This window comes from Neomonachus schauinslandi, chromosome 1 (genome assembly GCF_002201575.2).
Source record: "Neomonachus schauinslandi chromosome 1, ASM220157v2, whole genome shotgun sequence".
Classification (NCBI taxonomy): domain Eukaryota; kingdom Metazoa; phylum Chordata; class Mammalia; order Carnivora; family Phocidae; genus Neomonachus; species Neomonachus schauinslandi.
In genome coordinates this window covers 195,779,343-195,803,739 of record NC_058403.1, presented here as the reverse complement: position 1 = coordinate 195,803,739, position 24,397 = coordinate 195,779,343, and the positions used below count along the sequence as shown (strand labels likewise).

At 55.1% G+C, this 24,397-nt stretch overlaps 1 protein-coding gene across 3 annotated transcripts in view; it reads right to left on the bottom strand.

The window, feature by feature from the left end:
- CACNA2D2 (calcium voltage-gated channel auxiliary subunit alpha2delta 2) overlaps positions 1-23,163 on the bottom strand; it is a 114,741-nt gene extending 91,578 nt beyond the window's left edge. For all 3 annotated transcript variants that reach the window (XM_021686992.1, XM_021686993.1, XM_021686994.1), the window contains exon 1: positions 23,083-23,163. In XM_021686992.1, coding sequence (XP_021542667.1) covers positions 23,083-23,163 — 81 coding nt within the window. The remainder of the gene's footprint in view (positions 1-23,082) is intronic.
- Between the last annotated feature and the right edge of the window lie 1,234 nt (positions 23,164-24,397).

Here is a 24,397-nt window from a genome sequence, read left to right as displayed (position 1 = left end):
TGCCCCCGTCAGTGTCAAGCCCCGGGCCAGCCTGCAGAGGCTCAAGAAAGCCCTGCCACGGCAGCTGCTAGACCTCCAGACCCCCAGGCCTGCCTTCACACCCCAACCACACGTTCAGGCCCCACCCCCTTCAGGGAGGTATGATAATGAGGCCCTTATACAGGTGGAGAAACCAAAGTTCTAGAGGAGAACTAGCTTGTCCAAGGTCCTAGAGCTAGAAAGGGGCGAATCAGAGTTTGAGCCCCAGTCTGTCTGAATCTCCTTGCCCACCAGCCCCATGACTTCCATAATTCCTGCCATAGCAAGAGAGAGGGGCAAGCAACAGGCTTGGGGAGCTTGGCGGAGACAGCTCATCTTGGCCTGGAGAAGTGGAAAGGTGCTCCAAGGAGGAGATCTGGGGTTCAGGTAGGTAGATGTGCAAGGAAAAGTGCTGAGGGAAGAGGGAACGGTGAGGGCAAAGGCAGGGAGACAGGCCTAGTGGGGGGTGCGGAGCTCTGGTTTGGGGTGATGAGTCAGGGAAGGGAGGTGTGATCTGTGTGAAGGTCGCGGTGGACACAGATCAGGCTCAGGTCCTGCATCTGTTTTACCCTGCCTGCCCGCCCCCCCCGCCCCGCCTCCCCCCCTCGCCCCGCCTCCCTGGGTCCCATCTCCCCCCAGGTTCCGGTGCCTGCTCTGAATGGCCAATGAGGCCATCTGATTGGCTCATCAAGGGCAAATAATAGCTTTTGCTGAATTCAGCTGTAGCCAATCAGAGGCAATCAAGCACACAAGAGGCCTGATGGGCCACACAGGGGGGTGCACCCACAGGCACCAGAGCTGGCCCCTCAGTCAGGTTCCAGAAGCCTCCCTCCCTCCCCCACCTTGTGTGGGAGAAATGGAGTGGAGGTCGGGGGGACAAGGGGGTCTCAGGAAGAAAAGGGGAAGGGACCCAGCTGGGCTCCACAGCATTTACTTGGCACCTGCTGTGTACCCAGAGCTCTGGAGAAGCTGTGCCCTGATAAGGAGGACTCAGACTGAGGACACACTCACCCCAGCACACACTCTGCAGAGCAGGCCCAGCTCACAGGCCTCGGGAGGGGGCCTCCTTAGGAGAAGCTTTTCTGAATCCCACAAAAGCCTCCCAGCATTTGTCCCTCGGCCGCCCCCAGCCTGCCCTCCCGGGTGTCTCTGTGCTGAGTTCTTGCCTCTTCTCTGAGGAGAGTGGAGCCTCCTATCAGACCCTGGGAAAGCAATTTTTCAATCTCTAACTGCAAACACTAATACTGCCGAAGCTAATTTTATAGATTTCCACTTCGAGGCCGCGCCTTTGTCCCAGAATCCCTCAGCCCGGGAGATTAGTAGTTTAGAGACTGGAAAAAATAAGGTATTTTAAAATTCAGCATAAAACCCTCTCTTAGATTCAGTGAGCTTAAAAAAAATTTTTTTTTGATTGGAAAAGAGCCTGTTAGTGAAGGAGGAGCCAGGTCTGGGACCTGCTCCACTGGGCGGCCGGAGGAGGGGCGCTGCTCTTCCAGCGCCCGGACGCCTACAGCATTGGCAACACAGCTTTGACCCGCAGCCTAGGGAGGGGCAGAGAAGGGGGAAGAGTCAGGCCCCATCCTATGTGCTGGGAAGCCATGGGCCCTCTGCTCAACCCTCTGGGACATGCGTACCCCTTTGCAGCCCCCCAGGATTTCCCTGATCCCAACCTTAAAGCCTGACGAGCTATAGAGAAGGTTTCCGTCCCTGGGACAGAAGAGGCCACAGGCGTGCTGCCCACTTTGCTGGTAAGGTGATTCCATTCCAGAGCAGACTCTCTCTGGGCCTCAGTTTCTCCACCGAACCAATGGCCAAAGTCCCTGGCCCCATGGCCCACCCAGAGCCACGAGCCCGGCACTGCACACCCGTTGCACACACACACCCCAGGCCACACACTCGCTCGGACCCTTGCCCTGGCGGAGCCGATCGAGCACGGGATGTGCGTGGTGGAGCTCAGTCCGCGAGCACCTCTCTATTGCATCTCTCACAGACGAAGAGCGTAATCACTCTGGCTCTCTGGGGGCCACAAGCTCCGAAACATCCTAATGAAAAATAAATGTATTTACAGGGGGACATCAAAGCCGCCAGGACGAGTCAAAGTAATATGCCTGCGACCAGCACGAGGACTTTTATTTCTTCCCCTCCACGCTCCAGAGCTGCTCCTGCGGCGTGGAGAGATAAATATTTTAAATAGCGACACTTTGGCGATGCACGGTTATGCAAGACAAGGAATAATTAGAAAATAAATTACTTTTTTTAAACACAGCGTTATAAACACCGGGCGCATCAGATTACTCCTTCCTGCAGTCCAGGGCTGCACAGCCCCGGGGGCCAGCCCAGCAAGGACCTCGGGGAGCAACCACATGCCCGCCTGTCCCTACCACCCCCAGATGGTGATGTCCCCTCCCGCCCGCTTGGGGAGGCTCCCAGAATCAAACTGAAGACCACACTTGGCAGCTTCTAGAAAATCTCAGCGATGGAAAGGCTTCCTCCGGCGTCTCACCAGCAGTGGCGCAGACTAAAAATAGTTTAATCTCCTTGAAAGCAAAAGGAGCAATCAGCAAAACAGACACTTGGGCCTGCGTGCTCCCCCCGCCGATCCTCACCATGCTCTGCCCCCATCTATCCGGGCCTGTCCCCACTGCCAAGCATCATCCACTTCAGACCGACCCCTGGGCAGCACCCTGTGATTCCCCTCTCCCCCGATCGGAGGAAGGCATCTCGGGCCCATCATTCAAGGCTCTTAGCGCCTGCAGCCCCAGACCAAGTTACATGTATGGTATGTCTCCTTTAGACCTTGTGACGCCCTAGGAGGCAGGATGGGGGATGTGATCTCTGCTTTACAGATGAGGAAACTGAGGCACAGAGAGGTGGAGTCACTTGCCCAAGGCTAGAAATGATGGAGAACAGACAGCTCTTGCCACTAGCCTGGGCCGGATACTAACGGAGGAGGGCTTTGGCCTCTGCAGAAAGGAAGCTGGTGGCTTTTAATTAGCACCAAACCTGGAGTGCTTGGGTGGCTCAGTCGTTAAGCATCTGCCTTCGGCTCAGGTCATGATCCCAGGGTCCTGGGATCGAGCCCCACATCGGGCTCCCTGCTCAGCGGGCAGCCTGCTTCTCTTTCTCCCGCTCCCCATCTCACTCTCTTTCTCTCTGTCAAATAAATAAATAAAAATCTTTGATAAAAAAAAATAATTAGCACCAAACCTGAGTCTCCAGAGATGGTTCCTGAGAAACAAAAGCTGTCCAGGGCAAGAAGGGGCAAAGGCTGGTGGGGGTGGGGAACGGGAGAGTCTCGCACATTCAGGGGGCACAGGTCTGTCAGAATGGGTCTGCCGACTGTGGCCGGAATGACACTGTAATTTTCCCATTTTTACCCACTGGCCTAGGATGGGGTCTGCACACCTGTGTTCTGGGCCCAGCTCTGCCACCAGCTTGCTGTGTGGCTGAGAGCCTGTCTCTGTCCTCTCTGGGCCTCGATTTCCTCAGGGATAGGCCAAGATGATTTGAGGGGATGATGACCTGCCAGGAACTCAGCTGCCCTCCAGGCCTGCCCTGCACACTCTCTGCACCCCCCTTACTCAGCCCTACCTCTCCACCTCTGTCCACTTGCCCTTCCTTCTTGCCCACCTGCACCAGACCAGGAGCATGGACTGTCCTGTCCCCCAACCTGGTTTTACAGGACAAAACTCAAAACAGGCAGGGGAAGGTCATGTGCCCAAGGCCACCCCGCGGAGGTCAGAAGAGGTACAGCCAAGGCCAGGACCTGGTCTCCGATCTAGTGCCATGCCCTTCACAATGCTCTTCATGAGCTCCCCAAGAATGCTGCAGTCTCCTCGGAGTTCAGAAGTGCCTTCTGTCCTCTCCCCCATCCTTTGGAAAATGAAGCCAGGACATAAAGCGATACATCAGGCTCTGGTGGGTGGTCCAGCTTGCCCAATCTCCCGAAATGCCATCAGGGAAGTTGGAACTTTCATACTAATATCTTTCCTGGTAACCAGCAGCTGCAAAAAATTACTCCATAACCTTGCTCTGAGCTTTTCAAAAATAGCCTGGGGGCCTGCTTCTAGAAGGCGCTGCACTGCCCAGCCCTATCTGTAGGCCTGAGGAAGGTAGCTTCATCTCCCCTCAGCCCCTGGAACCCTCTACCCTGGCTCCCCAGGCCATCCCTCGGCCCCCCTGGTACACTGGCCAGTTGCGCCCTCACATCCAATCCTTGCCTCCTGCTCTGGCTGCTGGCCTGGGTCTCGTCTCTTGCCTCCAGCCCAGTCCAGCCTTTGTCTCTCCCTCCCCAGCCTTTGGTTCCCAGTCCAGCTCTTGCCACCGCAGCTCCATGTCCCTCTGTTGCTGCCTCAACATACATGGGGCTTGGTTCTGTCCCCTGCAGCAACTCCACGTCTTTCAGCATCTCCGCATGACCCCGAGGGCAGAGACAACCCTCTCTCTTTTACGGATGAGGAAACTGAGGCTCAGGTCACCTGATTGTGAGGGGCTTCATTGTGTCCAATCACCCTCGAGGGGCGAGGCCCCACTCACTCAGCCTCAGGAGAAGCTCAATTTTAACAGGTACAAGTGGGGATTGAAGAAGACACTACAGGCAGACGGAGCAAAGTAGGGCAAGGGGATGGCCCTGAGGAGGCCTGGAGGTGTGGGGCTGAGCTGAAGAGAGGACTCTGACTCACTCAGAACAGCCTGAGTCTTGGGGAGCTGCTCCAAGGGATGAGCCGTCAGCCACCAGCCAGGCTCAGGGAAATGCCCTTCCCTGGTCATGGGAGCCCTAGGTAACCCTACCTGAGCACAAAGAAGGTGTTGGAGGGGAGGGGAGGGGGGGCACCCAGGGAATAGCTGCCCTGTTGTCAATCAAGGCAGAACTTTATCCACAAAGCTCTTCCCCACTGCTGGCTGTGTAAGCCAGGCCAGCTGGGGCTTCCAACTGCACCGATGGGGCAACTGAGGCTTGGGATGAGGGGCACCTGATCAAAGGGAGAGAACCAGGCTGCTGAGGCTCCCTGTAGAGCCTCCTGCCTTTCTGCCTTCTCCTTAAATTCCCTCCTCTGTACCTGATGCTAACCCCAAGCCAAGCCCCGGGCTTGACGTATTACCAGGCACAGGGTAGAAGTTCTCAAACTGTGTTCTCTGGCACCCTGGGCAGGAAGCAGGGCTCATGTGGAGAGTCGGGGAAGTGGGACGGAGATCAGGAGGCCCCGCCTGCCCGCCGTCTCCCTCAGCCAAAGAACCTCCTGTTTATCCATTCCCTGGCCAGGGCCCTGCATGGATTTCAGAGCTGCTATAAGAGCATGACAGCAGTGGTGCCTAGTGGGCTGAACTTCTGTTCTTTCTCAAAACGCCCCAAAACCACAGGAAAGGGCTCTTCAAAATGGCAAAAACCCATGAGTCAAAGAAAATATGGAGGAGGTGCCAGAAACAACATTTGGAAGCTGGAGGCAGATGGACCAGGGTGACAGACTCAGCCGGCCCTGGGAGGCTCACCTGTGCTAGCAGTAGGTTAATGTGGGGGAACCCCAAAGAGTAACCCCAAACGGGAGGCTAAAAGAAACTTCCCCGGGAACCTGCAGCCCAGAAGGGCCATTTGGCCAGATTACCCACAATGAAACCAAAGCCCATGAACCCCACCCCCCTCATCCCCCTGTGTGCCTGGAGCTCTTGCCTCCACATTCAGTGCCCCACGCTCTGGTGGTGTTTTGATGAGGCTCAGAGAGTTGTGAGCCCCACTTCTCAATTCCTATCACATAATCTCCTGTCTGCTTGAATACGAGTAGATCACATGGAACCTCAAACATAGAGGGGAGACAGGCACATAGGAGTTGGAGACCAAAGCAAACAAAAAGTACCTGGAGGAACCTGGGCTACATAAGGACATGGAAGTGTAAAAAAGTGCCATAAATTGTGCATGCTAGGGTTGAAGAAATAAGTAAATATATTATAGATAATGAGAACTGGGTTTCTCACTGTTGGGAGAAGGAAGTCATCAAAGAGGAAAGGAGGAAGACTTGAATGAGCCTGTCACACTGGACGGGACCCAGGGGTTTCGGTACTGAGCCACAGTTTGGAATATCTATACAGATAGATAAAGTTACTCACAAATATGTGTGTACACATGGGTAGCAGACACACATATATTTCCCATCTCCGGTTGTGATCATGAGAGGGCCTAGGTTCCCTGTTGAGCCCCCTGCCTTTCTGCCTTCTCCTTAAATTCCCTCCTCTGTACCTGATACCAGGTATCACCCCAGGAGCCATGAGCACACTCGGCACACAGATCTTAATTTCTAAATACCATTTGCCAATAAATGGGATCAGAACTCCTTGGAGAAGTGGGTGATTCCAGGGAAGATACAAGACGAGCATGAAGTATCTTGGGGCAACAGAAAGTAAGCAAGTGCTTGAATAAGGACAGAAGTATGTCAAAAGGGCTGAGGAACCAACCTGGAAGAGCTCCCAATGGCCAAAGCTGGAATAATTCGAGCAAGAAAATAAATAATGACAATAGTGAATTATAGCCCACAGAGTAAGTATTCATGAGTCAATACAGATATAAATAATTGAATAAATAAGTAAAACAGGCGAGAAAGGACAGTTTTTCCTTACAGAAGAATTCTGATTAATAAATGGAGAAGGAATGAGAGAATAGGAAAGCACCATTAGAACACCACAGTAATAACAGCTGCAGGCAAGACCCACCAACGGATTTTAATAAGAGTGAACAAAAGTTTGAGAGGATCAAGATATTTGTATAACCTCAAAGCATCTCCCAAGAAATGTATTAATTACAAAGGGAAAATAGCAACTTTGCAGTGGGGGAAGGAAGCAAACCCCACCTTAACCAAACGATCAAAATTAGCATCACCGATCATACTGACATTATGTAGTCTCCGATATAATACACTGAGAAGGACACATCATTCCTGTGGCGTTCTTCCTAAAAATGCATAACCTCAGTCCACTCAAAGGAAAACATCAAACACAAGTTGAGGGATATTAAACAAAATAACTGACAAGTACTTTTTAAAAAGTGTCAAGATCATGAAAGAGACCCCAAAACTGTCACGGATTGGAGGAGCCTAAGGAGATATGACAACGAAATGCAGTATGGGATCCTGGTACAGAAAAAGGACATTAGTGGGCGCCTGAGTGGCTCAGTTGGTTAAGCGACTGCCTTCGGCTCAGGTCATGATCCTGGAGTCCCGGGATCGAGTCCCGCGTCGGACTCCCCGCTCGGTGGGGAGTCTGCTTCTCCCTCTGACCCTCCTCCCTCTCATGCTCTCTGTCTCCCATTCTCTCTCTCAGATAAATAAATAAAAAATCTTTAAAAAAAGAAAAAGGACATTAGTGCAAAACCTGGTGAAAGCCAAATACAGTCTTCCCTTTGGTTAGCAGTAATGTACCAACGTCAATTCCTCCTTAGCTTTGGTACTTGTACTATGGTTATGCAAGATGATAATGTTAGAGGAAACTGGGTGAAGCGTTAGGGAATTTCTGTGCTATTTTGTCAACTTCTCCGTAAGTCTAAAATTATCTCAAAATAAAGGAGTTTCTGTGTGTGTGTGTGTGCACTTAAGTAGGCTCTGTGCCCAATATGGGGCTTGAACTCATGGCCCCTAGATCAGGAGTCACATGCTCTACAGACTGAGCCAGCCAGAGGCCCCTAAAGGAGTTTTTTTTTTTTTTTTTAAGCTATAATACGATCATCCTCAGAGAGCTAACAGACATTGTGGTAACAATGAAACAAGAGTTAGATGTTATTCTTTATTTTTTTTAAGATTTTATTTATTTGCAAGAGAGAGAATGAGAGACAGAGAGCATGAGAGGGAGGAGGGTCAAAGGGAGAAGCAGACTCTCCACTGAGCAGGGAGCCCAATGCGGGACTCGATCCCGGGACTCCAAGATCATGACCTGAGCCGAAGGCAGTCGCTTAACCGACTGAGCCACCCAGGCGCCCTAGATGTTATTCTTTAAAAGGACTAAAAAGAGATCCTAGAAATCAAAAACATGGTAACAAAATGTATAACTTGATAGAAAGGTGGGAGCCTGGGTGGCTCAGTGGGTTGAGCATCTGCCTTTGGCTCAAGTCATGATCTCAGGGTCCTGGGAGTCCCACATTGGGCTCTCTGCTCAGCAGGGAGTCTGCTTCTCCCTCTCACTCTCCTTTTGTGCTCTCTCTCTCAAATAAATAAAATCTTAAAAAAAAAAACTTGATAGAGAGGTTGGGAGATAAAATTAAGAAATCTCCTTTGAGGGGCACCTTGGGTGGCTCAGTTGTTAAGCGTCTGCCTTCAGCTCAGGTCATGATCCCAGGGTCCTGGGATCGAGCCCTGCATTGGGCTCCCTGCTCAGCGGGAAGCCTGCTTCTCCCTCTCCCACTCCCCCCGCTTGTGTTCCCTCTCTCGCTGTCTCTCTATCTGTCAGATAAATAAATAAAATCTTTAAAAAAAAAAAAGAAATCTCCTTTGATTAAAAAACAAATAAACACAAAAATGGAAAATCAGAGAAAAAAGAGAAAAAAAGAAAAAGGTCTGAGTTAAAGGTTCTAGAAAGCAGAGAAAATATTAGGGAGGAAACAATCAAAGAAATCATTCAAGAAAACTTTCCAGAACTGAAGGATGCAAGTATCCAGCTTGAAGTGTCTACTGAGTGGTGAGGAGTGAAAATAAATCCCACTAAGGTATAGCAATGTGGAATTTCTGAACACTGGGCATACGGAGAAAGTTTCTAGAGATAAAAATCAGGTCATGTACAATGGATTGGGAATCCACATGAACTCTGGATCTCTCCAGAGCAACTCAAGAAGCTGGAAGATATGGAGCACTGCCTTAGGAACGCTGAGGAAAATGGTTTCCACCCTGAACTTGCACGCCCAACATCAACCTCTGCCAACTGTGGGGGAGAGGGCAAGCTTTCTGAGACATGGAAGTCTCAAAAGTCTAGCTCCCATGTACCGTTCCTCAAGAAGCCAACTGAAAATCTTCTCTACCCAAATGAGGGAGCAAATCGGAAATCAAGGGGTCCAGGAATCAGGGATTCCAACCCAGATGACTGGTGAGGGAAATCCCAGGCACAGTCTGAGCAGCCGGCTGGGGGAGCGGGCGCTGTTCACAGGAGCAAGTAGGGGGGCTTCAGGTAAGACTTCCCTGGGCGGTTTATTGGACAGAACCCCAGATACATCTGCATGCATGACAGGAGGTCAGAGAGAAGGGCAGGGACTTTGGAGCAGTGTTAGCAAAGTTTCACAGAAAATGAAGCAGACACCAGACAGTTGTTAACCTGCAGAAAAAAATGTAAAAATTGCACCCCAAAGTGTGTACTCTGAGTTACAGTTCTGAAGAGCATTTGCCCAAGTGAGGACAATGTCAACCCCGAGTCCTGACCCACCTGAAGGACCCTGTGATGGGGATGGGAGGGTGAGGGATGGGGCTGTGCATGGGCAGACAGGGAGTGCTAAGTGCTCCTATCCCCCAGCTCATGTCCATGGATAATGCCTGAAATGGAACAATCATGAAGTAGGGACATAAGTATGTCATTTAGAGATATGGAGCTCTGAGATTAGAAAGTGACAGCCTCCGGGGAGTTGGAAGTGGAGAGGAGGGGCTGCTGCACCCAACACACACGCCTGGTAAAACTACGGCACATTGCACAACGTGTGCACATAAGATGCTGATTTTAAAAATCCATCTTGAGGGGCGCCTGGGTGGCTCAGTCGGTTAAGCACCTGCCTTTGGCTCAGGTCATGATCCCAGGGTCCTGGGATCGAGCCCCGCATCGGGCTCCCTGCTCAGCGGGGAGCCTGCTTCTCCCTCTGCTTCTCCCTCTGTGATCTCTCTCGCTCTCTCTCAAGTAAGTAAAATCTTTATTTAATTTATTTTTTTTTGTTTAAAGCTTTTATTTATTTAACAGAGAGAGACACAGCGAGAGAGGGAACACAAGCAGGCAGAGAGGGAGAGGGAGAAGCAGGCCTCCCGCTGAGCAGGGAGCCTGATGGGGGGCTCGATCCCAGGACCCTGGGATCATGACCTGAGCCGAAGGCAGACACTTAATGACTAAGCCCCCAGGCGCCCCAAATAAAATCTTTAAAAAAAAGTAAAAATCCATCTAGAAGGGTAAGAAAAAGAAAATAATATTAAGAAAGGGAGAAAGGAGGGAAATGTGGGAGAAGGTAGAAAGGAGAAAGGATAATATAGGCAGAGGAGTCAGGGGCCCCCAAAGGGCAGAGCTGATATGATGCTCTGTTGACATCACCACCACCTCTGTTTATTCTTCCAGCAAATGAGGACAGTCTGAGGTTTCAATTCCCAGATCAGCTGAGTACATAGACCTGGTTCCTTAGGCCAAAACACCCGTTTAGTATTGGTGACTTCGGTGTGGGTGACCCCTCATTCCCACGTCTACATTTCCTCAAAGCTGGGGGTATCAGAAAGCAAGTTGAGGGACAACAGTCCACAGTGGGGGACAATGCCGGTGGGGAAGAAGCTATATGTCTTGCACAACGTCTGTGCAGCATGGTACACTCACTACCTTCGCCCCGACCTCTGTTTAAAGCGGCAGGTGCCGGGGTGAGTCATCCAGACTCACAGGCAGCCATGCTTGGGGAGGGCTGTGGAGGGAAGGGACTGCCTGAGAAGTGGGGCTGGGTGAGCTACACACGTCTGTACAAATTTTCACCCCCTCCCCGGGATCCCCAACTCATCACAAAATTTTCCTGCAAATGCGAAAACCTGCAACTCCTCAACCCACTGGCCTCCTTGCACTGGACAAACATCCATCCCAAGGGGCCCCCCAATCCCAGGGAGGGAGGGAGGGCAGGTGTGAGACCCGCACGGAGGAGCTGTATACAAAGTACAAGCTCAGATGAGAGTTGGGCTCAGCTGGAGGAAATCAGGAGCCCTTGGAGAACGGAGAACGAGACATTGGACCCAGACCTCCTGATCTGTGTCTCGAAAGGGAAGACTGAAAGCCAGGCGAGTACCATGGGAGAGCCCCCTCCATCATCCAGGCCTTGTTCCACCCAGGAACCTTCATGTCCCTTAAGTGTCTCATTGTGCCTCACTGCAAAAGGAGCCCCAAGGACCCCAGGAGGCCGGTGGTGGGTTACCCAGCCCCACGGACGGACACGACCTTTTCCAGCTCTGCCAAGGGTTTCTCAGGAGGCCCTGGGGGCATATATGCTGTGGGTGAGGCTCGTGCGTGTGGCAGAGGCATGCCTCCTTGGGAGCAGAGGGGCACGTGCCCTACCCTGGGAGCCAGTTTGAGGTGAGAGGCAAAGGCTGAATCTGATGGCCCTGTCTAATGAGAGATCTCCCCGGCCTCCCGGGAGCCCCAATCTGCTGGGGGGTGCAGCCAGCACCCTCACAAAGATGGGGTGACAGTGTGCAAGGCCTGGAGGTCCTAGTCTGAGCTGGGGGGCTGCCAGACGCAGTGAGTTTTCAGGGCCAGTCTCCTGCCTCCCCCCGCCCCCCGCCCCCGCCAGAAGTCTCCAGACCTCCGTTCCCCCTGAGCAGCTCCTCCACCACTTAGCAACAGAGACAATTTACATAATGCATCAAGTGTGAGAGCAATAATGGCTGGGGGAGCAGGGTGCCCGTTAGTGGCTCCTCGGGAGAGAAAATACCTGTTCCCACACCACTGCCTCCCCCGTCACAGACGGGCCTCAGCGCTGTTGGGAAGCAGGTGCCTCTAAGTGCTCAGTGCTGCCAAGAGGGGCCCTGGAATTGGAGCAACCTTGGGACAGAGATGCACGCAGGAGGAAATTTCCAAAGCACCCAAGTTTTGAACATAAATCCACCCAGCCGTGCTCTGGAGCCTGCACCCCTGCTGGGCCCGGGGCCCTGCATCCGGAGCCTTCCCGGAGGAGGAGGCACTCCAGCAGGCGGGAAGCTGTAGCCGGAGGCCGGGGAGCTAGGCTGCAGCTGCCCAGGAGGCAGTCACGTTCAAACACAAAGGCAGCGATGGAAGGGGGAGAATACATAAAAATTACTGGCATGGTAATTGCTTTTTATATAAATGTTCTTTTTAAAAGTTTTCCCCAGTGTGAACGTCCCTCTTTAAAAAGAATACATTCACTGCACACCAATTTATTCTGTGCCTGTAGATGGAGCATAATGAAAGCTCCTCCGTCAGCACCTGATCAAGAGGCAAGTGGCTGCCACTTGACCCAGCTTCCAGGTCTCCCTGCGAAAAGGCGACAGGCAGCAGCAGGGCCCGGGGTCTGTGGGGCAGTGGGAAAGTGGGGAGCTGGCATCCAGGATGCTCTGGGCCTCAAAGCCAAGCCCGACCAACCCCATTAGCGCCTCAGAGCTGCACTCGGATGGAGGATTCAGAACGGGGGCAGCCACCATCACAGACAGACAGGCAGACAGACAGACAGACAGACAGACAGACAGACACACACACACACACACACACACACACACGGGGAGACACGGTGGGCGGGGGCGGCGGTGCGGGGGCTGCGGTGCATGGGAGGCTGGGGGGGGGGGGATCAGGCCCCGGGCCTGACTGCAGGGCGTATGCAGGAAGCTGGCTGGTGACAAAGCACCTGGCGGTTTGAAGCGGGAGAGGTCTATCCTGGGCCGCAGAAAGCTCTAACTCTGCTCTAAGCCCACAGGCACCCAAACGGTTCGCCGCCTCTCCCTCCCCACGATGCCCAAGACCTGAAAAGGAGGCTCCTGTGCACGCCCCTTCAGTGCCACAGCTCCCTCACCTGTCAAATGGGAACAATGTCTCCGCGGCCGCACCACCCAGCCTTTCCGAGCACTGGACTGAGGACCACGAGGACAGCCTGCCCAAGGCCTGTGCTCTCCAGAGAGGGGCCATCCCGGGATGCAGACACACGGGGGGCGAGGACACAGATCCACAGCCGACTGGCACCTTGTCCCCCTGCAGTGGCGGCAGAGTCACTCGGGGGGATGTTTACCAAGCACGGGAACATGGCGTGTGTGCGTGAATGTGAGCTCCTCACCCACAACTGAGATTTCTCAGCTTCACTAATTAACCAGTTAAGCAGTTCTCGCCTGCTTGGGTGACACAGAGCTCCTGGCATCTGCCTCCTCGCCATCCCACCCTGCTCTCTGAGTATGCCCGCTCACACCCCCACGCAGAGCTCAGCCACATACGCGCACGTGCGTGTACACACTTGCCTGGCCACACCCCCCACGAACCCCCCATGCTCTCCCGAGCACATGCATACGCATTGTTGCGCCCCCACAAGGAGCACACATGCAGATTTGCAGGTTCTCTCCCAGGCGCACACACAGTCCCCTTCCCACACTCAGCATCACGCTCCTGTCCTCTCTCTCCCACGGGTGGTCAGCCGTACTCTATTTACACGAGCTTCCGCAGGTCAGAGAGGTGTCTCCCAGTGAGCCAGGGGACCAATAATCACGGGGTGGGGGTGGCCTGCTTGCCTTCTAGGTCTGACTGCGCATGTTCAGGTGGACTCCGGGGAGGCCTGGGCATGACCCTGACTTCTGGTCATGATCTCCCTACCCCATATGATGTCCACCCAAGGCTCCTGGCAGCTCCTGCCTTCTGTGCGTACCCAAAGGGTGCAAAAGCAGAAGGGAGTGGGGAGCGCTGGATACTACTGGCCTCAGGGTAAACCCTGGAGGGCTTCCTGGTGGAGGGAGCTGTGGGCTGGGTTTAAAACTGGGGTGAGGCCTGGAGGGGATGGGGTGAGTGAGGAGAATGGCAAGTGGACTAGGGAGAGAAGCTGGGATGTCTAGTGGGGACAGGGAGGGCACAGGGATGGCTGGGAGGCCCAAAGGCTCTCCGTTCCCCCAGCGCAGGCCACATACCTTGGCCAGGCCTTCAAGTCCTCTGGGAACAGCCCAGCCTCCCCCGCCCCAGCCTGACATCTGGGTGGCAACACACCTTGCAGCAGGCTCTTCTCTTGGGCCCTTCTTCAAGGCCCCCACACTCTCCATTTCCTCACAAAGAGCAATCGGGGACCCTGGATGTGGGGCCAAGCCTGGCAGATCCCATGCAAGCCTACTGCTCCCAGGGCATCTGGCACTGAAGCTCCACCTTGATGCACTGGATCTGTTTCCCCATGCGGGGCCGGGGGGTTCCCATGGTCCTGTGGGACAGTCAGAGACCTGGTCTCCCCCTTCTCAGTCCTCGATGCCTGCCACTTTGCCTATCTATCCACTGAACAGTTACTAGCTAAGCACCTACCCCTGGCCAGCCTCAGGGGCACATATATGCAAGTCTGCATGCCACAGGTGTGCATGTATATGTGCCCTCCGTGTGTGTGCAGCCTGCTTCTCCACCCGGACTGTATGACCTCTCAGATGGGGCCCAGCCCCCAACCCCACACCCTCAGGCCAGGATGCTTGAGCCTTGGGGTTTCCCGAGAACCCAAGGATGGACAAGGAGTGGGCTGAGGAGTCTATCCAGGATCCCCCCCAACACACACACACACACACACACACACACACACACACACACGCAAGTAGCCAGCCAGCTGCCCTGCAGAGCCACCAGGTCCCAGGGCTGGGAAAGAAGTATGTGAAAGACAGGAGGTTTGGGGCTCTGCAACCTTCTCCAAACTCTAGATCTTTGCTCACAAGGAGAGGAGAGCCATGCTCAGAGAAGGTGGAGGCAGGCCAGGCTGAGCCTCTGTCTCCTGCCTGGTCGTGGTAAATGGTGCTCATGTTGCCCCTGGGGCTGGCTGTGCTTTGTCAGAACCAATTACTTCTCTGCCTCTGCCAAATGCTTGGGGCTCCACAAATTTCAGGCAAGTGTCCCCATGGCTGCCACCGATCCAGCAATGGATGGGGGTGGAGGAGCAGGGAGGAATGCAGATCGGGTTGGCCATACCCGGAGGCCCAGCATGGAAACCCATTCCACCCTCTACCCCCATCCCCCATCTCCCACCCTTGATCATCCAGACCGGCCCCTGGCTCTGGACATGCGGCCCCACTGCTCTCCAGAGACGGATGCAGAGGCCAGCAGGGAGGGGAGCAGACCCTGGCCTCTTCTCAATAATCTGCAAATACTGGGCCCCCATTGGAGCTGACCCCCCCACTGTCCTGCTACCAGGCCAGCCTCTCTGGGGACCCCAGGGGAGAGCCAGGGTGTTCCATCAGAATAGTCCTGCTATGTGTGGGGGGAGGAGTGGGGGTGTCTTGCCTTAGGAAAGCTTGACAGACAGATGTCTTAGGCTCCCAAAATGGAAGGATTGAGGGGCATCCACTTTAGGGAAGGAGTGTACAGCAAAGCCATGGGTTCTCAACCCAAACTTCCAGAGAGACGCCCTCTGTCTGCCTGGTGAGGCATGACCCCGCCTCTGAGATTGTCTCTTCTTTAAACTGAGGGACCCCACACCTGGCTGGCTCGGTTGGAGGAGCCTGCGACTCTTGATCTTGGGGTTGTAGATTCGAGACCCATGTTGGGTGTAGAGATTACTTAAACAGATAAACTTAAAAAACAAAAATAAAAAAAAAATAAATGGAGGGACCCCAGTCACAGAACCTTCCAGAGATCCCTGGACTTGCCACCTTCAAGAACCTGTGATCCTCAGCCTTGGCCTCGGCCACACTACTTTCAGATCCACTAACCTCTCCCCAGGGCCAATACCTGGGGCCAGCCCACAGATCGGCGGTGTCCCACCACTTCCACTCTACTGCCAGTCAAGCCCCATGCCCAACCCACCAGGCCTGGAGACAAGCTGCCAGCTGGCTGACTGATTTGAGAAACAGACTCACAGGCCTCTTCTGGAGTATAGGGTCCCTTTCCTTCACCACTGCCCACCTCCTCCCTAGGGGTGCCTCTGCAGCTGGCTCCCTGGGTCTCTGGCTCAAGAAGCCACCCGTCCTTCCCTGGTCCATGGGCCCCATTTCTTCAAGCCCTGCCTCTCCCTGTAAGGTTCCCAAAAGATGCCATGGTCGGCCAGTGCTAGAGACTGAATATCTGTGTTGCCCCAAAATTCATATGTTGAAACCTAATCCCAACATGACGGTATTTGGAGGTGGGCTCTATGGGAAGTAATCAGGTCATTAGGGCAGAGCCCCTTCCGAAGGGGATCCGTGTTCTCATTAAGGACCCCAGAGAGATCCTTCCCCCTTCCACCATGTGAGGAAAGCAAGAAGACAGCTATCTATGAACCATGAAGTGGGCCTTCGCCAGACACCAGATCTGTTGACACCTTGATGTTGGACTTCCCAGCCTCCAGAGCCATTAGAAAGAAAATCTGTTGATTATAAGGCACCCAGCCTATGGTATTCTGTTATAGCAGCTGGAACAGACTCAGACAGGAGGGACAAGAAAACGGATCTCCAAATTCCTGGGCTGAGACAAGCAAAGGGGACACCATGGGCATCTGAATTTCCTCAAACTGTGACCAACTCCTGGAAGGGCAAGCAATTGACAGCGGGGGTGGGGGGGGAGCACAACGGCACCCCCACATTTATAGGGCTCTGTCCATAGCCTTTCCTTGCCCTTGGTTCCTTGAGATCCTCTCATGTCCCATGAAGACAGAGGTGCTCAGATCCCCATGTCACGGATGGGGGAAGCAAGACTTAGAGAGGCAGGACAACACGCCCCAGGTCCCCGAGCGTGGGAAGGTCATCCTGCCCACTCCACTCTTTCCACCACCACCCACTGTGGCGTTGCTGTGCATGGCAGAGGTTCCAGGTTCAAGTTCTAGTTCTGCCACTTACCAGTCTGGGACCTCAAGGCAGGTCTCACCTTAGGAATGCACAACTCTTTTCTCCTGCTCTGAGCCAGTCCCTATCCTCTGGAACTGACCTTGGCCATGGCCCTGCGGTGGTCCCTCTCCCATGCTGGTACCACCAGCCATGGGTCTGCTGATCCCACCCAGAGAGGCCCCTCCCACAGACCTGTCCCCTCCATACCCACAACCTCCACAGGCACCTGGGGAGCAGCTCCGCACTGAGGCTGTGCCTGAACTCCAGAAGCCTCCTGGCAGGGCTCCCTGCACCAGTCTCCCCCTGCAAGACTCCAGAGCAAGGGGCTCTGAATTGGCCATGGACGCAACCACCCACTCGTGCTCCTCTGGGGACTTCCCTGTCACTGCATCCTCCACCTGCTGTGGGGCTGTTCTGACCTAACACCCTCACTAGAGGCCTGGGAGGGGTCAGGGGCTGAGAAGGGCACAGTTACTGGCAAGGTACTGGAGGAGCCCTTGGGGTAGGGGAGGCTCCAGTAGCGAGTGCCCATGGAAGGCATGACCAACATAAGCCAGGGCCCCTGGGCAAAGTGTCTCGGGGCAGCCCTCCCCCCACACCGACCTCCCCGCACTCCTTCTCTGGTAGGAGGGTGTGTGGAAGGGATGTTGGAGACCCAAGCCAGTCCTCTGGCCCGCAGGCAGGAGCTCCTGCCACTGATGAAATGGCTTTTGAAAAGCTTCAAAAATGGAATTTTCTCCTTTGGCAACAACAGAGTGTGTGGGGGGGGGATGGGCTGAGCAGGACTCAGTCTCCGGGTCTCCCAGTCTCTTGTCTCCCCACACAGTGCTCAGGAGAGAGCACTGCCAGACCTCATGTGGGGGAGGGGCAGAAGAGGCCACCCCCAGGGCAGCCCTGGGAAAGAAAGAAGTGGGGAGCAGGCTGGGCTGGGGGAACAGAGAAGGGGTCCAGGCAGGCTTCGGCCAGGCTTCCATGCATCTGCCTCTGTGTATCTAATTATGCTCAAGTGGCGGCCTCACCACTTTTCAGACGCCCTCCCAGGAGCCCCTCCTCAGCCCCATGCATACCCGCTGGGTGCCGAGCAAGAGGACCATATGGAGAGAATAATAAGATAATTAACTTTCCATTAAAGAATAATATATGTGGGTTTTTAGGGAGGCGAGCGGCAGCAATCCCTACCCAGCGGCATATTTCACACCCGCACCCCCCCCCCCACCCCAACGCACCCCACATCCTGATCATCTTCACCAGGAGAAAGGAGGGCACTGCTGGGCCTCACTGGGAGGTGGCTGGAGGAGGGGTGGGGCCTTTGGGAGGAGCAAAAGCAGAGCCCCTAGGACAAAGGTTCTGAGGCTTCCAGGAACCTTCGGGAGGGGCTTTGATGGGCCTGGTTGGGGCTCCCTCAGCACCCCTCATCTTACTATGAGCACATCAGCTGGGACAGCTGTGCTGGTCTCCGAGGTGGGCAGGGGGCGGTCCGCCTGGCCAGGGAGCTGCAGGCCTCCCTCTCGGGGTACATGTGAACCACAGTGCTCTGAGAGAAGGACCGACTGTGGGGTCTGGGGGTCACAACGGCTTGAATTCCCCTTTCCTGGCCCTCCAGGGGCTGTTCTGTTCCCTGGCACCTCCCCCTACCCCGGCTTCCTTCCTCCTCTTCTGCCCCAGCCCCTCTAGGGTTCTGAGCTTCCCTGGCACTCTTGGACACTGCTAACCCCACCTGAATGCCCAGATGCCCAGAGAGGACCCACCCCAGATGGGGGCCAACCACAGTCTTGGCCGGCACCCCTAAGCCAGTGTGTGAGTATGCATGAGTTTCAGGAATTAGTGGTACCAGCCAGGGGGGAGGGCTGGAGGGGCAGTGGGAGGCCTGTCTCAAAGGCATGTAGGAAGGGGCCCTGTCGTGGCCAGACTTTGGTCCTTGCCAGGAGCCAGCTCCAGATGTGGCACTCCACAAATATTAATTACACATTCCCAGGGAGCACTAAGTAGATGGGGTACCGGGATGGCCAGGGGCAGACAAGATGGGCTGGGACTGTGCCACCATCACTGGTTCAGAAATGCCATCCTGGCTACCCAGAGTGTGAGGACACATGGATACCATCGGTCTGAATCACCATGCCTGTCCAGAGAAGCACAGCAGTGGGGAGTGGAGGAGGAGATTTGGGGGTAGGGATCTCCGAGTCCTAGGGTCCTGTTCTCTGTAGACACAGCTCAGCAACTGAGGGGAGGGGCTGCCTCAGGGTAGCTCCTCCAGGCAGGCCCCAGGCCTGCACCTCTGGCTTTGGTACTTCTCCCCAACCCCACTACCACGTAAGACTGGCCTGTCGGGGCTCCAGGATGGGACTGGCTAGTGGAGACAGTCGCTCAGGACCTTGATTTTCCCGTTTGTATTTAGGACCACAGGAGTAACGAGCCGCATGCAGCTGGGCTAAGGCCATCATGGAACTGAGGCAGCCAGGGATGCTGACAGGGCTCTAAGCCATTTCTGCCCCAATGAGAAGGCGAGGTAGGAGGGGTTGATGTGGACTGAGAAAGGCTCCCATAGGCCCAGGCTTGGCTTGACACTTTCCAGACAGATGCCTATGGACCCCAGACATGGTCATCCTGGATCTCTATTCCCAGCCCAGCTTTGGCCAGGAAGCCTTCCCTCACCCCAGAGAGAGGATCTTCTTCAGAGACCCTCCAAGGAAGGTGTCTCACCCAGGTCAGGAACGCATCTCAGGATGGTACACCTGATGAGCCACTGGTTCTTCCTCACGTCTGACTATAATCTCTCCTGCTTTGCTTTCCCACAAGGTCCCCGGAGTTGTTCCCCTTCTACACTGGACACCCAGTCAGAAGTGAGTAGGTTCCTGGCTGTACCTGTCAGAGTGACCTGGGCTTCAGAGTGGGGAAAACGGCCATCTCCACGTCCTCCCCCATGCACCCCCAGGCACCTGATGAATTATTCATCCTGATCAGCCTCATTATGTAAATGAGCTCAGAGCCCAAGCATATGCTCTCTGCTCTTCCCCCGCCCCACCAAGGATGGGGACAATATGGTGATGATGGGGGAGGGCAGAGAAGGAGCTTGGGAGACATGGATCAGCTTCCAGGGGTTCTGGAGAGGGCAGACTACAGTAGAACCCACACTTCTGTGGCCTCTTCACATCAGAAATAGGCCAGGGCTTGGCGGGGGGACTGGGGTACCTGGGGGGAGCCATGGCTCAGGACTGTCTGGCTAAGCATGGGGGTGGGGATGGCACGTGAAGGCCAGGCCACAGCCGGAGCACCCACTATGTGCTGGCCCTGGGCTTAGATGAGGAAATGTGATGGGGTCTTTGCAGACAGCCCCCACACCCCACCTTGGTGTGCTGTGGTTCCTAACCTGTAAGTGGGCTCTGGTCTGCATGCAGCCATGCCTCCATGGGGTTGTGGTCGGGAGGAGGAAAGTGCCAAGGCAAGGAAAATGCTCCCATATGCCACTGTCTGCAGTTTCTGGACTCCTGCCACTACCAGCTCTTGGGGCGCCCAGCTTCTGGGAGTGGGGGGCCTCCAGGACCGGGGTAGGGGCAGAGGGCAGCCATGCAGGGGAGGAAGGCCAAGGGGGCCCAGATGCCAGGACACCCCAACTGCAGGGTGTTTGGGGGGAGCACAGAATCAGCTCAGGGAGGCCTAAGGCTGTCAGCTTGGTGGAGCTGGTGCCAGGATCCCCGGGAGCATCTGCAGTTGGGTCAGGGCTCTGCTGTAAGCATCCTCCCAACCCATCATTGCTGGGCAGGGGCTGGCCACACAGGCCCTCTCATATGCATCTGAAGGAGAGCCATGGTGACTTAGTCAGGTCTGGGGTGGCTTGTAGGGGGCGGGGAGGTTGGCTCCCTCCCGCTCTTGTGGGATTGTCCTTTTCCTCTGGAATTCTTTACTTGCTTTCCTGCCACCCACCTCACCAGAGTGCCAGGCGCCAAGAAGCAGCCCCAGAGCTGTCAGCAGGAAGTAAGAGGCTGAGGAAGCCGGTGAGAAAAAACTGGAGCAGGACAGAGAGCCGCCGGGGAGCTGGCAGCCGTCAGCAGGCAGAGGGATGCCAGGAGGAGCCAGCCGGGAACGCCAGGTCAGCACTTCTCTGACTGTGGCCAGGCTGGCCACCACCGCACCAAGCACAGCCCCTGCTCCAGCCCAGCTCCCCACTTCCCCAGGCTCATCCTGCCCAGCCTTCCAAGAGGTGCCCCTAGAGGAGGAGCAGGCTGGGGACAGGAGTCAGGAGCCCTGGTCCAAGCCCCAGGGCTGCCACAGCCAGCTGCATGACTCTGGTTGTGGCTGGCCGGGTGGGGGTAGGGGAAGATGTGCTCACCGAGGAAAGTGTCTGGAATCACTCACCTCCCATCAGAAAGGGAGGGGCCAACAGGTCCTCGGAGTGAAAACTCCAATCAGTGAGGGAAAGTCAAATTTCTAGAAAAGGGGGTGTATCTGTGTCAGCTCATCCACTGTTATTCTCATCACCTCATCCTCCAGCCAGATCTCCCAGACACGCCACAGACCAAGAGTGAGGATCAGAGAGGGTCGGGGACTCGCCCAGGAGCACACAGTGGGGATGCTGAGCTGGGCTTCCATCTCTGGTTCTCACCAGCCAGGGAGCTCAATGGTTCAGACAGAACCAAATGTCATGTATGAAATGGGTGCATTATCTTCTTACTGGCAAACTTTCGGGGTCTGAGTTGCCCATGACTATAAAATAAACAATGTCCTCAAGCTGGGAATTCAAAGCACGGAACATTCTTGACCGGAGGTGCGTAGTTAACTACTTATGGTACGTCTTATGTTCCAATACAAGACTTGGAAAGGCACACGATGCACATTCCAAGGTACTATCACTTCTTCATTAACCTACACTGCTACACTTGGCAGCACCCACTTAGAACCTAGTCTGTGCTGGGTACAACTCCTGAGCATAAACTGACTTCTGTTCTGGAACAGCTTTTCCTACAGAGCCTTCTCTGGAAAGCTCTGCTGGCCTCTAAGTACGGCTGAGTCATTGAGAGTTCATGGGAAGAGTGGGACGGGGGTTACTGCAATTCAAGCCCAGCAATTAGGGCAGGGAGGTTCAGAGAGACTGGGCCACTAGGGGGAGGATACCCAGCAAGCTGGGGGCTGAGACCTCCAGACCCGGACTCCCGCTCCCCGTCACGCTGCCACCTTGTTAGCCAGCCCTGATCAGCTGCATCTGTGCCGGAGGGACAGCCCCATCCACAGCCAGTGGCGACGTACTCACTGCCAGCCCCGTTTCCTGGGTACCTGCCCCAAGCTAAGCAGGGGGGAAGGACCAAGGCTAAGACCCCATGGTAGCTTCCCCATTCACCTGCTGATCCCAGCCCTGAACAAGAAGGATGTCACGAAGAGGGTCCAGACCTGGCCTCTTGGCTTAACCACCTACAGAAACTCTGTTTACTCTGCTGTTCCCGGACAACCATCGGCAGGAGAGCCCTGTTACTCCCCTGCTCGGTTCTGGTCGGGCGTGCTGGCCCAAGCCTCCAGCAAGAGCTCCTCAAAGTACCCCCAGGTCCCTGGAAGTCCCACCCAAGCACTCCAAGAGCTCAGCTCTCCGAGCCTCTGCATTTCCACATAAAGAGTGACGGCTCAGGGACCTGACAGCGACACATTTTGCAGCCTTCTGGGGGTGACGGATGGCCTGCTCTTCACATCACTATTTCAAACATTAACATAATCTCCGAGGATGAATGTGGTCGCTCGCGCCTAATCAATCACCCCTCCTGCCCTGATCCCTCAACTTGCCAAGCACAGGCTTTCAACCCGTCTCCTGCTACAGCGCCCTGAGTGGCCAGCGCCGCGCTCCGCTGTTGTCGGCCTGGCCGCCCCACTCATCGTGTGGACGGTTCCTCAACCTCTGTGCGCAACCGCACCCACTGCACCCTCCAGGGCCTGGCCCCCTGCCTCAGGGGCTACCTCAGACACAGACCTCACCCACGTAAAACCCTGAAATTCTGGGGCGCCCGAGTGGCTCAGTCAGTGAGGCATCCGACACTTGATTTCGGCTCAGGCCATGATCTCGGCGTCGTGGGATTGAGCCCCGCGTCGGGCTCCACACTCAATGCAGAGTCTGCTTGTCCCTCTCCTTCTGCTCCTCCCCCCACTTGCCTTCTCTCTCTCTTTCTCAAATAAATAAATAAATAAAATCTTTTTTTAAGAAAAACTTGAAAGCCCAACACGCTGACATCAGAGCTCACTGGCTAGTGCTCAGTACCAGAAAGAGCAGGCCAAGTCCTGGAGGAGTGGCTGTTTTTCTAGTAATTTCCCCACCTGCCCCATTGGGACCAGCAGTGGCCAACCTCACTCCTTATTTCTGAAGCCCTTCTCCCATTCCCACTCAGAAGAGGGTCCCTGAGCAGAAAGCAAAGAGCACCGGGCTTACCTCACGGAGCTGTTGGACACCCCCAAAGATCCGCATCACGCCATCGATCTCTTGCTCCAGGCGCCGGGCCCAGTGCTGCATCCTGTGTGCAGAGAGGAGAGAGGTGTCAGGAGGGCCCCCCTCCCCAGTGCTGGGACAGCCCAGCGCCGAGTGACCTGGGGCGTGACCCGTAGCAGCCACTCCTTCAGAACCCGATCTTCACTGGAGGAGAAACAGAGACTAGGAACCGGAGTAAGCCTGTGATTCCCTTTGAAGCCTAGACCTGGTGGCCCAGGCTCTCCTCACGTACTGTCGCGTGGCCAGGGAGGAGAGCAGGTTGTAGTTTAAATGCACCGAGGGAGTCCAGCAGCTCCAAGAAGCCTGCAGGGAGACTATTTTTCACCGTGAAGAGCCAGCCCTTGATGTTGCTGCTCTGAACGTGGGGACTCTGGACACCAGGGAAGAGGGGAACATGAGTGAGCCATGTGGGGGCTGCTGGATCTCAGAGCCTCCTGTCCCCAAGGCTGGGTGAGGCCTGAGGAAGGGGAAGGAACATGAGTCGCTGCTGTCACCACCAAGTCATTGTGTAGCCGGGGGCAGCTTCCTGCCCCCGTGGGTCTCATCTGAGAAGTGGACGTGGAGATTCTGGTGGAGGCAGCCCTCATCTTTCCGGCACACAGATGTTATCTGAAGCTCATTGCTGCATGCCCCGCATCAACTGCCCACCCACAAGTCCAGTTCAGACCATTCCGCCCCTTTCCAGGGGCTTTGCAAGCCCCATGAGTCCCTCACCTGAGCCACCAGCCTAAGCAGGTCTCCTTCGCACTGGTGTTACTCTGAGCTCGTTCTGACCCGTCTGTGTCTGTTTCCTCCTCCAGAAAGTGGGGATAATTTGGGGCCACCTCATAGGGTATGAGAAGGACACATGAGAACAGGCAGTCAAAGGTGCTGCACTGGGATACTTGTGAGCCAACAGGAGGGACAGGTGGCCTCAGGACCCAGTATTCTCAGCCCACACCCACGGAACAGGAGTGGCATCGGGGGAGAGGCTCAGTCCACGTTCTAACCTGTGACCCTTCCTTTAGGCAGTGCCAGATCAGGTGAGCAAAACCACACCAGGGAGATGTTCTCCACACTTCCCAAGGTGTTCTCTGCTGTGACCAAGGTCCGCTGCCCTAATGCATCTGAAAAGGTACCTCAACGTCCTCATCCCACCACACAGAGAACAAGGCCATTCCAGGGAGGGCTCATAGGAGAGTTACCACAAAGATTTAAATACACCATGGGTTAAGCACAGCCCATAGGGCAAGGTAGGGCTGGGGCGAAGCCAGCCCCC